The sequence below is a fragment of the Callospermophilus lateralis genome, chromosome 10 (assembly GCF_048772815.1).
Source record: "Callospermophilus lateralis isolate mCalLat2 chromosome 10, mCalLat2.hap1, whole genome shotgun sequence".
Taxonomy (NCBI): domain Eukaryota; kingdom Metazoa; phylum Chordata; class Mammalia; order Rodentia; family Sciuridae; genus Callospermophilus; species Callospermophilus lateralis.
In genome coordinates, this window is record NC_135314.1 from 132,371,242 (window position 1) to 132,388,834 (window position 17,593).

Consider the following 17,593-nt stretch of genomic DNA (forward strand, 5'->3'; position numbering starts at 1 on the left):
CCAACACCGACTTGGAGCTTGTTGGCCAGGCAACTCGAAGCCCTGTGATTTTATTTGACTGAACACCATAGGAGCTGTACACAATAAATAACAAGAATATACTTTCTGCGCCGTAATCGCGGCTGGAGGCAGGGGTGGGATAAGACATCAGCCAGAACTTGAGTCTGAAGCAGTACATGGGGACCAGCTGGGCACCAGTGACTTTGGGTGGCGTGAGACCCGCAACTGAGGGCTGGGACTAACCCTCCCCTCAGAGTTCCACGCGCGCATCACTGTAGGCCCGGTCCAGGGCCCACTCAGGTTGCGAGTTGGCGCCACCTTCGCGGGCCAGACGCGCCATCTCCTGCTGGAACAGGGCTTGCCGTGCTCGGCTGGGGTCCACGTTGATCCAGTTGTTGGCTATCCATTTGGTGCCGCGTGTGACCAAGCAGCCCCCATGCAGGGAGTAATCGTCCACGTCGCCCACCCAACCTACGAAAGGAGCGTCGCATGAGAAAGGACATGCTTGGAGGGACCCTAGGCTGAGCTGACCTGAGCTAAAGACCAGTAGCATGGCAAAGGTAGGGCCAGTTGTGCATACCTTGGCCCTTTCCCCACTAATTTATAGTAAACACCACTGGCCCTCTGAAACCAGTTTTCTTGCTGCTGAGCCTTGTCCACAGCTCTTCCCAGCCTGGTTTAGTGAGAGACATATGTCTCCAGCTCCAGAATGAAGAAAGAAGGAAGGGTGAGGCATCAGGGAATGATAGGGGTTGAGATAACCCAACAAGCTGCACAGATGCTGGAGAGGCCTACTGAAACTAGACAATGATCTTTGGGAGACACCAAGACAGAAAACCATTTGGAGGACAGCCAGAAACAGCTCTCCAGGGTGGCAGACAGGAGAGGGTAAGGGGAAGCTTCCCTCAGATAATCCCCTGGTCTAGCCGTAGGCCCTCACCTTGCCCATCAGGCAGGTAGTTGTACCAGAAGACTGCTGTACCCTGCCGGGGTTTGACACGCAGATTCCCCTTGTCACAGTGCCTCCGAGTATCACGGAGGTCAACATCATCCTGAATTAGACTCTGTGGGCAGCAAGGTGATGGTGTTTTCAGGGGGGCCCCCATTGTATGGCCAGGCAGCCAAAGATGGCTAGAGGAAAAACAACCAGATGTGCCTAGGGGACCACTTAGGCTTTCATCCCAGGACCAGAGGGGTGTGTATTACACTTGCCCAAGGCCCTGCCAGCCCACAAGAATAGCCCAGTTGACCCTTACCATTTCATCGTAGGTTCTGTTGTCTGCTACAGGGAAGACAGTCTCGCCCCCACCGGTGACGTTGTTCAAATAAAACAGCACTGTCATGTAGCTGTAAGGCAGGGGGGCTTCTGAGCAGGTTCCTAGCTGCAGACATTCCCAAGGGCTTACTTGTGGGTAGGAAAAGCTACCCAGGTTCCCAGGGGTCAGGGGGACAGGCTAGGATGGATGACAACAAGGTAGTCCAATGCCAGAGTATCTCTAGCCCCTCCTTCTTTCCACAAACCCAGTCTCTTTTTGTGTGTGCCAATGCTTTTTTGGACAAGATCACACATAGCTGAGTTACATGACTAAGGGCCTGGCTGGGAAAGTTAGCTATTAGAAGCAGGAAGATCATGCACAAGGTCTCTGTGGGGACTGTAAAAGGCTGAGCCAGAAAGCCACATGAAAAGGAGAGACCTAACTTTGTGCCTTGGCAGGGGAAGGGACACAGCTTTAGAGAGAGACCAAGATCTCCAAGCAGTGGAGTCAAGATCAATAACTGGGGGAGTAGATTGTAAGAGCTGAGTAGCTAGCATTGTCCCTTGCTTCAAAGTTTTGGGAGCAAGTTTTGGTGTCTCTGGATACTTTAGTCTACATTGACTCAAGCGGACAAAATGGCCAGTAGCCAGCTTTTTCTGTCATTTGGTAAACAACTTTGGGAAGAGAGCATCATTGACCAGGATGGCCAAGTGCCTTCCTGACTCCATTCTAAGAGTCAGGTCCATAGTGTCAGGCTGTGCCAGTGTTATGAGGATGCCTGATTTGGGAATTGAAGCCAACCCCCAGGTGGGAAGTACTTGCCGACAGGAGGTCTCAAAGGGTACCGACTCGTTGGCCACCAGCTTGGTATGGGAGCAGATAGTCTCTGGATACACAGGCCCACTGTCCACATGGGCATGGTAGTGGCCTCCCTCACCATACCGCACAACTTGCAGTGGCTCGCTGAGCTCCACGATCTCAGGTGACAGGCGAGTGAGGCGCAGCACCCTGGTGAGTAGCAGGTATTTGGCTGGGCAGCACCATGTAAGGTGGTAACCTAAAGGAGCTAGCCAAGACCTGCCACGAGCTCTACCCTTGCCCACCTCCCATGGAAGTCCTAGAGCCATGTTTTTTTGTTGTTTTTGTTTTTGTTTTTGTACTGGGAATTGAACCCAGGGGCATTTTACCACTGAGTTACATCTTCATTCCTTTTTATTTCTTGAGACAGGGTCTTGCCAAGTTGCTGAGGGTCTCCCTAAGAGGCAGAGGCTGGCCTTGAACTTGTGATTCTCCTGAATCATTCAGATTAAAGGTGTGTGCTACCACGCTCAGCTCCAAGAGTCATTTAAGATTGGCTTTACTGGAGCAGGAAGGAGCTACTCTTGATGAACCCTTTTTCCTAAATGCCACCCACTATTTGGGAAAGATGAGATTTTCACAAAATTGGGGGGGATGGGGAGAATTGAAGTCCTCTCAAGAAGGAGGTTATTTATCTAAAACTCCTGCTGGTTCAGGGGCAGGGCTACTATGAGCAAAGATAAGGGGTCGTTTTTCTAATTAGCAGAAAACAAAAACTTGATTTATTTCTAATCCCATATGTACATTGTTTTCCCACACTGGGGATAATTTGCCTTTGCTAATTGCCTTTCGGTGGGTCCCATTCTTGGTCTAACAAGTGGAACTTAATCCCCATTGGCTATCAATTCTGTCCTCTTAGCCCCCTCCAAGGACTTATGTGGAGACCCTGCCCCAGGGAAAATGGCCTCAGTGCTCACCTCTGGCGGATGGCACGCATGACATGGTGGGCACCCTCACCCTGGTAGAGCCATGTGTGGTGGCTGTTCCGCACCAGCTCACTGGACTCCGCCTTGTGGCTCCTCATGTACTTGTGGAAGTCCCGAAGGTCCATGTTAGAAAATTCCTGCAGACTCAGCACTCCTGTACAGGGCACCCACCATTAGTGCCTGCCAGGCCCATGAGAGGGGACCACAGTGGCAGGCAGCACCTCCCTACCTACCCCAAAGGCAGCAGCAGCCCCTGGCCTCAGGCACTGGGGGCCATGTGCACTTGTCCCCACCTGGACTCTTGGGTCAGATGAACCTGGTTTCTGTCACATCGGGCCCTAAGGGAAGACCCAGAGAAGTTCATTTTCTCAGTTTAAGCCTTGATTTGGCTCCCAAAAGGAAGAATCTCAACACCCATTAGAGTGCCAGAGTGGGGTCTCCAAAGGAACTCGAGCCATATGGCCAGGACCTCAGCCCATGAGTCACCCTACGCCTTCCAGCCTGGCCATATAGAGTGTGGTGGCCATACTCCAACCTGTAGAAGGTAAAGAGAGCAGCAAAGTGCTGAGTCCACCCAGGGCCTCCCACATGGTAGGGTGCAAGCAGGGCAAGTCCCCAGGGAAACCCTCATGAACTCAGGTCCCATCCTGGGTGGAACAAACCTAGCCAGTCTTGCCTGCTGAACTACCAGCTCAACTTAGCAAAGAAAGCCAGGCCATGTCCTCCAAATGAGAACATTCTCCCTGTTCTTGCCCAAATCAGAAAGCAGAGACCCCACATTCTTGGGGTTCTGGATCTGGTGTCTTTGCTCCAGGTTATTCTAGCTGACCCAAGGGAGATAACTTCCACCCTTTGGCTTAGATTCCCCTGAGGATGGGGAACACCCAAACACTGTGAATCTGACACCATTTCTATACTAGGAAGAATATGACAATAGCCACAGGCCATTCTTCCAAGACCTTTTGTTCACCAGTCACAAGATTGTTCTTCCAGGACCTATTTGACTGCTCTATCTCTTCCTCAGCTGGTCCATAACTTGGGCATAATGGTTAAGAATACACCTCAGAAACCTCTTGTTGCTCCTTGCAGATAGCAAAATTAGTAACACTACCACTTCAGTGCTCCATTAAAACTCCAGGTGGGCAAAAGGAAGGGAGAGAGGTCTCAGTGAGATGAGGGAGGCCTGGAAAGGCAGATGGAGCAGGGTGAATGGAAAAACTCAAGCTGCCCTCATGTCTCCTTGCTTCCACTTTACTCACTTTGCCATTTCCCAACTAGGAGTCCTGTTTCCTGTGCCCCAGACTCTATAAACTCTGCCTGATAAGGTCAAAATGATCTCTAGGAGCTGCCCTTTAGACTGTCATAGTCTGGGGAAAGGAGGTGGCTCACAGGGACAGAACTGTGGAGGGATGTGAGCTCACCATCACCATCGGGATCTGCTTTGATCGCGGAGTACATCTCCTGAATATTCTCTGGAGTCATCCACCGTCCATTTCCCAGGCGAGTCTGGGCCAGTACCTGAGGTACAAGAGGGTCCCTCAGTGGGGTGACCCTAGGGGTAAAGAGCCATCAGAGCACAAAAGGACCAGTTCTTATGGAGTTAAGGGTTGCAGTAATAGGGAATGGGTGAGGACTCAGGACAGAGCCCAAAGTCCTTGGGCTGAAGAGAGGTCCAGAGATATCTGAGGAAGCCAGGAAAAGGGTCAAGAGGCATGAGGACCATTGGCATACCCAGCTCTGCTGGGACTCTGGTCTTCAGGGGAGCACTGTTGGCCTTGTATCACACTCACATACCTCAGGTAGTGTGGAGGAAGGGAGAGCCAAAGGTCTGGTTATAAAGAGGGAAGAGGCAACAGGGGGAGACTTGTCCAGGACATGACCACCACCAGAACCCTCAGGAAGACCAGACTCAGTGGAGTGCTCTGTGTGAGCAATGGACCAATACCCCACCCCCCAACACACACCCTGCTGGATTTCTCTCAGAAGCCCAGGTGTGAGAGGCACGTGAAGAGAGATGCAGGCTGCTGGCTACATCAGAGCTGCCAACCCCATCCACCATAATGGGTTTCTAGCCATGGCAGCAAGGAATCCAGACCACGAAAGAAATATCATTCCAAACTGTGGTGATAAATGCCATCACCCCCATGTGGATCCTCCTGCAATCCTCTGGGGTTTCCAGGGTAGTAGGGACTCTATAGAGAGGAAAGAGCGACCCTGGGGCTGGGCATGCCCAAGAAGGCCTGAGTTGGCATCTGAGTATGGGGCCAGTTGAGCCAGACAAATGGCATGGCCACCAGAAAGGTAATTCTAGGAACTCCCTCCCTGTGCCTCCTCAGGCCCCAGGATCCCAACCTCTCGGAGCTGCAGGCGACCATCGTGGTTCTGGTCCAGCAGCCGGAAGAGGTCCAGCTGGCTGACCTGCATACTGCTCATTGCTTCTTCATATTCTTCAGTGGGCAGGATCTGGCTGCGCTGTAATCCCTTCATCTGTGCCAGGTGGATGATGAGCCGACACTCCTCGTCACTCAGGAAGCCAGGAATTTCTGCCATAAGAGGAGGTGGGTGAAGCCAAGGACTGAGCTGGGGCACTGTGCACTGATTATCCTCCTCCCTGCAGGGTTTCAGGGGTCCTCTCTGTCCCCTGGTGGTCACAATGTTTGGAAGAGTCCACACTCCCCTTTATATCCGTTCTTACATTAATGTGTTCTTATGTCCTGCAAAGGCTGGCCAGCATTGGAATGCAGGGCCTCTTTTGTTGATGATGACAGCACACATTTTCCAGGGGGGTTACTGGGAGCAGGCTATAGCTAAAATGGATATGGGCTGACCCACCTTGGAGTGGAACTAAAGGCCAGAGAGTGGTCTTGAAGGGCAGAGAGTTAACCTCTTCTTCTTACTGGGAATATTTACTTATTTATTTGGTACTGGGGATTGAACCCAGGGGTATTTTACCACTGAGCTATATCCCTATACCCTTTCTTATTTATTTATTTATTTATTGAGGTGGGTAGGGATCTAACTCAAGGGCACTCACCCACTGAGCCACATCCCCAGCCCTGTTTGTATTTTATTTAGAAACGAGGTCTCACTGAGTTACTCAGTGCCTTGCTTTTACTGAGGCTGGCTTTGAACTCTGGATCCTCCTGCCTCAGCCTCCCGAGCTGCTAGGATTACAGGCATGAGCCATTGCACCTGGCTTATTTTTTATTTTGAGACAGGATCTTGCTAAATTGCCTAGCTAGGCTGGCCTCCAACTTGTGATTCTCCTTCCTTATCCTTCCTTGCTGGGATTACAGGTGTGACCCACCATGCCCAATTTACATCAGGTATATATATTTAAAGCAGAGAAATGCTGGCTGGCTCTTGCTTTCAAGCATTATTTAAATAAAAACAAACAAAGCCCAGACATCCAATAGTGTAGGTTCGTCCAAAGGTTGTCCTCTCTTCTCCCGTATAAGTAGGTTCTGGTCATCTGACCAGGGCTGAGTTGCCTAGTGCTGGGAAGTGAGTGTGTGTGGGGGTGGGGGGTGGGGGGGTGTTAACTTAGCACCTACTCTGTGCCTCTAAGCTCGTGAGTAAAGATCAATCATGCTTGAGACCTAGGAAAGGCTGGCTGTCCACACACTGGCCACAGTTTGTAGGTGGCTTGGTAGAACTGCAATATAAGCCTTATATCCCAACATAATAGCCCAGGTACTTTCAGGTCAGAAGCCTAGGTCCTGCTTCCTTCTCCTTTTCCTAGGAGGAGAACTTCCTTGGGGAACAAGAGGTTCACAAAAGAACAGATTAGAGGAGGGGCCAAACTGCCATCTACAGAGTGGTCTGTCACTTCTCTCAGTCATACTCCCAGCATGAAGTTCCAGTCATTGCCCAGGGTAAGGTAAAGATCTCTCAGAGCCAGGATGGTAGTGATTTTTAATAGTGATCATAGCAGATCACACTCAGGTAGCACAGTCTCTTAAAGCACTTTGTATACATCAACTCCTTAGTTCCCTATATTCATCTTTGAAAGCCAGGCCCCATTAACTGACCCTTTCAATCTATGAGAAATCATAAGCACAGACTTGCCCAGGGCAACCCAGGCTGTTCTCTCAGAATCTATGCTCAAATCCAGATCAAATCCCAGGGGTAGGTGACATGATCCCAGATGTGATAACATTAAGGATAGAACAAAGGCCCCCCCACCCCTGGCATGCATAACTCTCAAACCATCAAACCCAGAAAAGGTATGAGTCAGCCATTGGGAGACAGCACTGCTGGACAATGGGTTAGACCAAACTGCTAATTGTCACCTCTTGATTGCTTAACATATAACATTTAAAAAGAAAGAAAAGCAAGCCAAAAAGGAAAAGAAAACACAGGCTGAGTTTTCTTCAGTTTATTAGGTGCCAGTAAGTCCACAGGCCTAGTGGAGATGATTTCAGTCTCTATTCCCTTCATCATGTGCTAATCAAAAACAGCCAGCCCAGTCAGTATGTTGTGGCCTAATCAGGTGGGTGCAGGTACCTGGGAGCTTTGCAAACACCTGCAGGACCTCCTCCTCTGTTGGTTCCTTGGAGGTACAGCCCTATAAAGCCCTGGACCTCAGTTCAGTGAGGCCAGGATAGAGAAGGCAGGTGATGGAGAGAGGACTGTAGCTGCTGGTGGTACTGTGGAATGATGGTGCAGCTGGGGCTCCCTGGAGCTACACACGGAGCATGCTCATTCCCCAAGCAATGAAACTATGTTATGATATTGGCTACACAGAGAGGCGGTTGAACAACTTGCTGGACCATGACACAGCAGCTGAGGCCATCAAACAGACAGACAGCAGGTTGCCCCTGCTTGCTCGGGAGTGCCACCCTGATGCTGGCCTCTTCCTTTGCTCCCTCTTTGCCCCTGTGTGCCTTGACAGGTAGAGCAGGGGCAGATAGAGGGGAGGATGTCCTTAGCCAGGTCCTGCTCTGGCAGTTGAGCTCTTCACTAATCCTCTGAGCACCTGTCACTGCTGGTTATTCACAGGGGCAAGGAGGAAAATGAAGAATTATTTTTATGAGTGTTCCCAGTAGAAGGAAACAGATACCCAGGGGACAGAGGTGACCATCACTGGGCAGGGTAACATCAATGGTGGGCATGTGGGGCTGGTCCCTCAGTCTATACCCACAACCTATAAAAGGCTCTTCAATGTCAAGACAGGGACAAGTGGCTGGATGCTTTAGGCTGGGGTCTGTGAGCCCCTTTGCAGAGAAATGTGGAAGCTCTAATCTGCCCACAGGATGCTGGCAAGAGATGGAGCTGAGATCCATCTGGTGACATTTTCTCCTAAAGCCCCGAGGTCATAAGGCTAATTCTTCTTCCCCAGCCTAACCTTCCTGTGAACATTACCTCAGTTCCCCCACCCAGCAGAGGAAGTCCTTCCTGGAATCTCTTTGACTGTCAGTACCAACAAGAATGGATTCTTTCAGAATTGGAGGGTGGGCCCCCTGCACTCTGTGCCAGCACCAGCCCTGTTCAGAGACTGCAGTGCCCTGAAGGTCTTTTAGGACAAAAGGGAGGGCCTGCTTTTTCCCTCTGACATGAGGGGTGAAGGCCAGAGAGCAGGGCCTCCCACATCCCTCACCTGATACTAGATAACCTTGGAGCTGGAGAGGGAGTTTCAAAAGCTGGAAAGAAGCTAGGTTACAGGCAGATAAGTCGGGAGGCAGAGCTGAGGGCTAAAATGTGGCACAAGTAGAGAAGCAAGGCTGCAGGGCTGTTGCTAGGTGATCAAAGTGTCGTTGCCAAGCAACCATGGAAAGTTCCAGGTTGATCTGGGTGCCCAGTTACCAGCCTAGTCACACCAATTGTTTTCCCCACCCTGCAGGGTCATCTACCTGTGCTGCAGCCTGTGTGAGGAAATAGAGGCCAGCTGCTCACCCATCACGGCTGGCTATGGCTACCTCTGGCCAGCTATCTTGAACCGTGGATGCTTCCCCGTGGGCCATGATCTCTGTATCTCAGCCATGTCTGATGACTCTCTGTGTGACTTCCCCACAGGTCTTTACCCGCTGTCTACTGTGTCATTCTAGGAGGGGATCAGGTAAACTGGTCGGGGGAAAGGGAAGAGGACCCCTAGAGCAGGCAATCTGTCTCAAAGAGAGTAAAACAGGAGGGGCAGACAGGAGGGATTTCGTTGATTGCCCCCCCCCAACACACACACACCTCTTGCCTGCCTTCTCACTTGAGTCTCTCCTCCCAGTGTCACATGCCAGCTGCAGAGACTGTGAGTTGTAGAATATAAGCTTACCCCAGGAGGTCCTGGACACACTCTGCACCGTGACTTTGTACTATAAGCCCTGAGTGGACAGTATCCTTTATACAATGTCTACCTGGCTCAGTACTAAGGCAAATATTAAGAAAATATCCAAATATGCCTGATTAGAGCTGAAAACTTAATTCCTTTATAAGCATGGGATGTTGCTAAAAACAAAATAAAACAAAAATTCTGCTAAGGAGGGTGGCATCCCTAGGAGACTGATTCCAAGGGGAGAGCATCAGACAAGAGTTCAGTAGCCAGGGGATGGGTGGGGGCACTCTTGGAAGTCCAGCTGATCACTTGGCCCCTCTGATTCCATTCAGCAGTGAAGGTTAGGCTCTTCTGATGCAACAGGACATCCTCTGGCCCCTGGGACCATGACCTGGATTCAAGACTAGATGTGTTGAAGATGGGACCACTGCTCCCCACAGAGTTAGTGCCTACCCTGAGACGCTGGCTGCAGCTGGATGTCACATGTGTGTATAATCTCCTGTGAGGAAGGCACACACAGGGACCTATGTATTAAGTGAGAGGATGCAGGGCAACCACCTGTTGGTAACCACAGCCTATGCCTGGAGCCGGAGCCACCAAAATCATAGGTGTTACTATTACCAGTGCCAAGAACAGGGACTAACCATACCAAAGAAAGCCTTGGACTTTTAGCCATGGCCTCTGCACTGGTCACACTAATCATGTAAGCTCTCCTGGACACACATTGAACCCTCTTTCTGTTGCCCCTGCCAAGGGGATTTGCAGACCAGAGAACAGAGAGGCCCCAATCTCAAACAGGGTGGGTCTGCTTTCTTAGCTCTCTCCAGCCCAGAAGGCATGCAGGCTAGCTAGATTCCTTGGAGTATGCTGAGCAGGCCTGGGAAGACAGTCTAGACTCTGCCCTGCTACTGTCCACAAGCCCTAGCACCCCAAGCCGTATTTCAGAGCAGGCACACATCCTTGGGCTATGCTCACTTTGGGCAAGATGGTGCTTGTCCAGTCCCAAACACACTCAACTATATCCACATGAGCTCTGTTAAGTCTGCCAAGCAGCCAGCCAGTGAAACAGTAGGAGTGTGTATGTGGCTAGAGGAAAGCGGCAGTCCACAGAGAAAACTATATTAATATGCTTAAAAACTTGAAATTATATGCACATTAAAAATTCTTTTTTTGCTGGCCACAGTGGTGCACACCTGTAATCCCAGCTCAGGAGGCTGAAGCAGGAGGATCATGAGTTCAGAGCCAGCCTCAGCAACATAGTGAAGCCCTAAGCAACTCGGCAGGCAAGATTTTTAAATAAATTGTTTTATATACTAGTGATGATTACTCATTCACCTTAATTAAGTAGTTAAGAAAAATGGATTAAAACTCTCACTGACTAACTAGAGGTGCTAACTGCTGCCCTTGAAGAGGGTACCAAGTCAGGAGGGTGGCGGCAGAGCACACTCTGAGCAAGCAGACAGGCCTGAGCATCCAGTCAACCCCTCCAAACCACCCCAAATTTATCAGCAGAAGACAGAATTCTTGACTACTAAACACATAGCCAGAACAAATCAAGCCTTTCATACACGCAGCTCATCTTTGTGGGTAGAGGCACAAATGACAGAGAGAACAAAACAGTTTCTAGCAATGCTAAGCATTAAGAAGAAAATCAAACAGGCCGATGTAACGGGATGCCTGGGAACCTCTCAAGACTGGTTTGAAGACAAGAAAGGTCTCTGAGGAAGGGACATCTGAGAAAACGGAGATAAAGCCCCATCTATGGGAAGAGCCTAACCACACATATAAAGGCCCTGAGGCAGCAGTGAACTTGGTGTCTCTGAGAATCCTCAGGGAATGAGGGAGAGTGGCAGGAGATGAAGTCTAAGAAGTAAGAGGGCTTTGAGGCACCAAGTAAGACCTAGAAGTAAAATGGGATTGCTCAGTGGTAGAGTACTGCCTAGTATGCTCAAGGATCTGGGTTCAATTTCCAGCACTGCAAGGGAGGGAGGGAGGGAGAGGGAGAGGGAGAGGGAGAGGGAGAGGGAGAGAGAGAGAGAGAGAGAGAGAGAGAGAGAGAGAGATATGAAAGGGGGTTATCTTGGAGACTTTTAAGATATGAAGAGAAAAGACCTAATCTGTTGCTTAAAGATAGAACAAGGATGAAGAAGCTGTGTTTCAGAGAATGTAAGCCACATTTAAGAAGGCAATGTTCCCAAAGAGGTCACAATGACTCAGAAATGGATTCCTAGTGTTCCACATCTTTGAAAAATACCTACTACCCTTATGTAACTCAGAGTAGGGCCTTTTGGTCCAGATCCCACTTGCCAAGTGTCTCAAGGAACAGGGAAAAGGAAATGTTCCCCAAAGGGAGAGATGAGAGGCTGCATGGAGTGTTTCCTGCAGGGCTGGGTTCTTTTCCACAGAGAAGTAGGCATCTTGGGATGGAACCCAAGCCCCCTAGAATGAACTCACATCTTTTTTTTTTTTTTTTAATCTTTGTTTTTATTTTTTTGCAGTTGTAGATGGACAGAATTTCCTTTATTTTAACGTGGTGCTAAGGATCAAACCCAGTACCTCACCTCTACTAGGCAAGCGCTCTGCCACTGACCTATAGTCCCAGCCCTATTTTTGTTTTTTATTATTATTATTTTTTCGCAGTATTGGGGATTGAATTCAGTGGGCATTTACCACTGAGCTACATCCCAAGTCCTTTCCCTTTTTATTCTGAGACAGGGTCTTACCAAGTTGTCCAGGTTGGCCTTGAACTTGCAATCCTCCTGCCTCAGTCTCCCTGAGTAGCTAGGATTACAGGTGTGTGCCACAATCCCTGGCTCCCAACTAACATCTTAGGTATCCATCCCAGGCCCTGTCACCTTGAGTCTCTGAGGCTGGCATGTCACAGATTTGGAGCCAGGAACAGCAGGGCAGAGAGAGCACAACCTACACTCTCCTTGGGCTCTGCCTGTCTTTTTAGGATAACAGTGAACTCCAGACCAATGATGAACTGATGGACATACAAATACACAAAACAGATACTGCTTCTTCTTAGGATAAGGCATCCTTTGGATTCATCCAACACCAAAGCATTCTGGAAATGCCTGACCTTGGACACTCTCCCCTGTGGTTTCCCTCCCTCACAACTGGACTTTTCATAACCCCTGATCTCTTTTTCATTCACCTACCTCATTTCACCAAGCAGCATGTTCCAGGGCTTTCAGGATGAAACCTGGGATCTTCCCCCAACTGACTAGCAGGCAATGTAAATGTTTTGGAGAAAATGAGGACTACAAACAGGAAGTCCATGCCACAGCTGTCCAAATCTCTTGGCTGTGCCCTTTGTAACTGCAGAAACAGGGGCCCATCTGATAGCCTAACCAGAATAGTTTACCTGTTATCACATCTCTTCTGCTTCTTGTAATTTATTTTGGGGGACTTCAGAAGTGAGTTTCTCATTCTCTGCTTTCTAGGACAAGCTGCATGTTAGAAGGATTTTGGCTTCATGGCTCACTTAACCTAATGTGGATTTGAATTAGATATATACAGGTTCCAGGAAGGCTGATGAAAGAAAACAAAATCACTCAGTATATCTGTTCACAGCAGTGCTGGGAATTGAACTCAGGTCCTCATGCATGCTAGTAAGTACTCTACCACAGAGTTTACATCTCCAACCCACAGCAGTATGGTACTAATAAGGCAAACACTGTACCCTTTGCCTAGATCACCTTTCCCTGACAGGATCACTTTTTACTTGATCCTGTACTTCCTATAGGTCTTTGCTCAAATATTTTTCTCAAAGAGGCCTATCCTGGCTACCCTATTAAGAGCTCCAACCCCAGGTGAAATTCTGCCTTACTGGTCTGCAATCATATATCAACACCTGATGTATAGTTATTTGTTTGTTTATCTGTTTCCATCTGAATGTCAGCTTCAGGATTTTGTTTTGTTATGGTTCCCTTCATTTTTTGTTCCATATTGTGTTCCCTTGCACTTAAAATAGTGCCTGGTATAGGATTCAATGTCTTTCAGTAGTAATATTGATAACAAAAGCCATCATCTTTTAGGGCCCTTCTCACAACAGAACTGACAGCATAACCTAATTCCCCATGAATAGGATGCATGTGACATACTTACAGGTCTAGTCATAATCCCCAGTCAGAGCCCTCTGCAACAGGGACAATAGCATATGTTTAGGTGCTCTGCCTCAGCCCCCTTCTTAAAACTCCTTATTAACTTCATTCCCTCGCAGCCAGGGTCTGTCCAGGGTCTATCTATATATGTCACTGAGGCCAGGTACCCAGGACAGGGCTGTACAAATTTATCTTTGACAAATTCCATAGGTCTGGGGACCCTTACCTTGTTGACTCTGATAATCTTTGGAAGGCTTCTGGATCTTCCCAGTTAGCACTGTGGCTTCTATGAGCAAGTTCTAGAGGCAGGCTGCCTGGGTTCTAATCCTAATGTGACCACTGAACTACTATGTGAGCTTAGCCAAGGGACTCTGCCTCATTTTCTCACCTTCTTGTCTGTGGGTAGCATCTACATCCACCTCAAAGGGGGTTTGTGAGAATTAAATGAAACAATCACATGAAGCCTATCATGTAATAAGAACTCAGACAGGCTGGGGTTGCGGCTCAGTGGTAGAGCACTTGCCTCACATGAATGAGACACTGGGTTCAATTCTCAGCACCACAGAAAAATAAATAAATAAAATAAAGGTATTGTGTCCATCTACAGTGTATATATGTATACATACACACTCAGAAAACATGAACTATGATACGGCTATGGGATCACCCTGAAAGGTTCTGCCCATGATGACTAAAAAGAACACTAAGAAGATTCCTAGAATGCTGGCAGCAAAAACTGTGCCTCTGACTGGTGTCCTAGTTGGCATACTTGGGGACATCAGTTTATCCACATTTGAATAGCCTGCTTCTCTTCACAAGATCCCACAGGCCCTGTGATCAGCTGGGAATTGGTTATCAGACCCCCACTTTCCCCCTATTCTAAAAGATGACAGAATTAGTTGTGGCATGGAATGTCTAAAGACAATTTCAATGAAATTGGAATTGAAATTGGATGCTAGCCTCAGGGTCACATTGCCTGGCCATGTGATGAAAAAAATCTGCTGCAGGGAATAATGGATCTGAGAGGGGGAATGAAAAGGCTATTACCCTATCATGGAGAAGGGAGTGGGTACTTCATATTGGTAATCATCTAGATGGATAAAGAAAGGGCTACTTTGAAGGAGCCGTTTTCAAAATAGAAAGCATGTGGTCAGAAAGAGCCTTGAAGTAACCACAGCAGCCCCTGGCCCTTCCCAGGAGCATTTGGTGGACTTACCAAAGAGCAGCGGCTTCAGGCTGAGAGTTCGGATGAAGTGATCCCTGTCGGTAACCAGCTGGACCTTACGCTCGTACCCCACCTAAAGGAAAGGTGCACAGCGGATAGATGAGGTGCCAGGGTGCCAGGTCACACTACTCAAAACGGGTTCAACAGCTGGCCAGTGCGTGGGACTCGCATGGCTTGTGGGTCAGTGTGGGGGACAGGGCCTGGACCGCGGCGTGGGGGCTGGTTGTCCTCACCTTGATGCCCTCGAGGCGGGTCAGGGGGCCCAAAGTTGACTTGGGCCGGGGGCTTTGGGCGCGGCGTTGGGGTCCGGGATCCGTGCTCTCATCGCCGTTGCTGTAGTGAACGAAGAGCAGTAGAGCCAGCACGTTGCCTAGGTACAGGTGCACGAACACCATCAGCACCAAGAAGTAGGCGCGTGAGCATATGCCGCGGGGCTTGCACAGCGGCCGCACCGGTGCATCTTGGTCATCGCCTGGCCGGGTTGTTGCCCCAGCCAAGCTGTGCTCCGGCGGCACCCAATGCGGATTCGCAGCTTCATCCGCTACTGCGGCCTCTGGACACAGGTCTGTAGCTGCAGCCGCAGCCGCCATGGCGCCTAGGTCTCGTGCGCGCACGCGCGCGCCCAGGGGAGGGGCCACAGGGTGCCTGCGCTGCGCAGTCACTAGGAGAACAGCCTCAGAGTCCGCGCACACTGCTGTCACCAGGAGACTGTTCCTGGGGACAAGCACCTGCCACTGTCGCACATAGTGCTCGGCCTCTCTGCACCTTGAACCCCAGCCCACACTGGGTTTTCTTTTCCAGGAGCTAAACACTCCCCAGAGCAGACCGTTCACCAAATGTAGATCTAGACAGGAGCCGCACCATTAAGGCAAATCCATCTGGTAATTTATCTGTCCTTGATTAAGACCCCCCCCTTCCCTTCTCCCACCCAGAAAAGTATAGATCTGCCATTATCTTGCTCCCAGGAGTGGGGGTTGGGGAAGGGAGTAGCCGCAAGGGGGAGACAGCACCAGAAGATGACTCAATACTGCGGAGGCCAATGACGGAGCACGTGATGATGTAGCAGGTCCCACGACCTTCTTGTAGGTCCATACCACAGCGGGTCTACATTTTCTAGGGAGTCCTGCAGGAATCAGGCCTTAGGAAGAAGTTGCCTGAGTGTGTGTGTGCGCGGGGAAGGGGGAGAAGGTCAGAGGATTCTGGGGAGGTCAGAGGATTCCTGGAGGAGCCCTGACATCAGGAAGGTCAGCTTTGGGAGGTCACTACCACCACAGTAACACCCAGGAATGCGGGAGGTGCTCCATGTAAGGAACACTTTGTCTTAGAACTGGCACAAAGTAAGAGGGAGAAAGGGACTTTTCCACTATTGAAACACCATCACCTCAGATTATCATAAAAAATGGGGAGTGGAAGGACATACAGTGGCCCAGTGCCAAGATATTTTTGTGCTGCTTTTCTAGGTTTGGGTTGTCCTCAGGATATGCACACACTCTAACCACCCATGCATTCAAGAACAACACTGAATTTTCTGGTCTTCTCAGTCAGGGCAGGACCACTTCCTTATCCCCAAGATTCTACAGTGACAGGGTTCATCAGTGCCCTAATCTAGCCACCCCTCTTTATTTATCTAACTCCACAAAAGGAGAGGTTCTGGGCTTTTTCTGCACAGAGGGGAAACAACAGCAATAGCTGTTGTGAGCCAAAGTTGGGATGCTAACCAAACACTACCACCAGAAAGCAGTCCACATCTCACATCAGAGGGAATGGGAACCCACAGCTCTGGAGGGAATTAGCTAGGTCTGGACCTCCTTATGCAGAGAGGCAGAGGAAGTAAAGGGCCTAGTACCTTTCCCCTAAAATGAATTGTAAAGGAAATATAATCACTGATCAATTGTTTTGTATATTGAGTCCAATATACAAAAATTCTATTTACCAATTCAGGATTGTTCGAATTTTCTGCAGCCTGTCTTTAATTAATTCTAGTTAGGTCAGAAATCTGTTTCTGAGTATAGTTACAATAGAAATAATTCAAAGTTTCCAAAATGGTGTAATTCTCAATTATAGATAAATGTCAACCAATAGAACCACAATTTTACCAAGGATCTCATAATTTCCTGGTACCAATGTAGGGATCTCTCTCGCCTTCTAAAATCAGTTAGATCACCATAAAATTGACTTTTGACATTTTAAACCCTCTGACCTTTTTGATTCTAGGGCAGTCTTACCTCAACAGCCGATACATATTGCCAAATTTGAGCATTGTGCAGAGCTACGTTCTAATTTGTATTACAAAAGTTGAACTTCCTAAAAGTAAACAGTTTACCATTTACCAGCAGTGGCAGCCTTGGGCAAATTATTATTTTTTTTAGATGGATTCTATATTGCCCAGGCTGGTCTCAAACTCCTCTTGTACTCATCATGCTCCTGCCTCAGCCTCCCAAGTAGCTGAAACTACAGGTGTGTGCCATACCTGTATTTTCTTTTTAAACAGTTATATAATGTGGACCCTGACAGCACCTATTGCACAGGGTTATCATGAGGACATGAGTATGTGCTCAGTCAACATTAGCATGATTTGTCTTGGGGTATAGGCACTAGTCTGGTTTTTTGATTGATGGCCTGTGCCCAAAATAGAGCCAACTGAACAGCTGAGGCTCAGATGCCATACCTTCTCATTTAATTTAGATGGGGAGTATGAGGTCTCTGCTGGCCTCAGTTGTCCTCCTGTGCATGCTACCCAGTTCTGAAGATGACTTTATCACAGAGCTTCCTACCACTAAAGTTGCTGGCATTCCTGACAACACAAATATGGATCTGTCAATTAGAACCCAAACCCTGTTTCCTGTCCTTCACCCTTGGGATTAGGACCTAAATCCTTGTTTATGTCCCGAGTTGTCTCTTCATAACCCTCAGGGCTCCAGAGGCCACACTGTCCACTGCCATACCTTCCTATA

At 49.0% G+C, this 17,593-nt stretch overlaps 1 protein-coding gene across 4 annotated transcripts; it reads right to left on the minus strand.

The window, feature by feature from the left end:
* Window positions 1-34: 34 nt before the first annotated feature.
* Window positions 35-15,229, minus strand: P4htm (prolyl 4-hydroxylase, transmembrane). 4 transcript variants are annotated; one of them, XM_076867600.1, is made up of 9 exons: window positions 14,873-15,229; window positions 14,631-14,712; window positions 5,393-5,583; window positions 4,462-4,558; window positions 3,032-3,194; window positions 2,079-2,264; window positions 1,257-1,347; window positions 941-1,064; window positions 35-471 (listed from the first exon to the last, which is right to left on the minus strand). In XM_076867600.1, the coding sequence occupies exons 1-9, from the start codon at window positions 15,227-15,229 to the stop codon at window positions 251-253; spliced, it is 1,512 nt and encodes a 503-aa protein (XP_076723715.1). In that variant the 3' UTR covers window positions 35-250. The 4 variants fall into 4 exon arrangements, 3 of the variants coding, with proteins under 3 accessions (XP_076723715.1, XP_076723717.1, XP_076723716.1); XM_076867602.1 differs by having other exon boundaries at window positions 1,257-1,412; window positions 1,961-2,264; XM_076867601.1 differs by lacking the exon at window positions 941-1,064 and having other exon boundaries at window positions 304-471.
* Window positions 15,230-17,593: the final 2,364 nt, after the last annotated feature.

Excerpts from the sequence above, each read along its gene's own strand:
- P4htm (XM_076867602.1), bottom strand. The coding sequence starts at position 15,229 with ATGGCGGCTGCGGCTGCAGCTACAGACCTGTGTCCAGAGGCCGCAGTA. Across the intron at positions 14,713-14,872 it reads CCCGCCTCGAGGGCATCAAG|GTGGGGTACGAGCGTAAGGT; the intron begins GTGAGGACAACC and ends CCTTTCCTTTAG. Across the intron at positions 2,265-3,031 it reads ATGCGTGCCATCCGCCAGAG|GGTGCTGCGCCTCACTCGCC; the intron begins GTGAGCACTGAG and ends GCTACTCACCAG.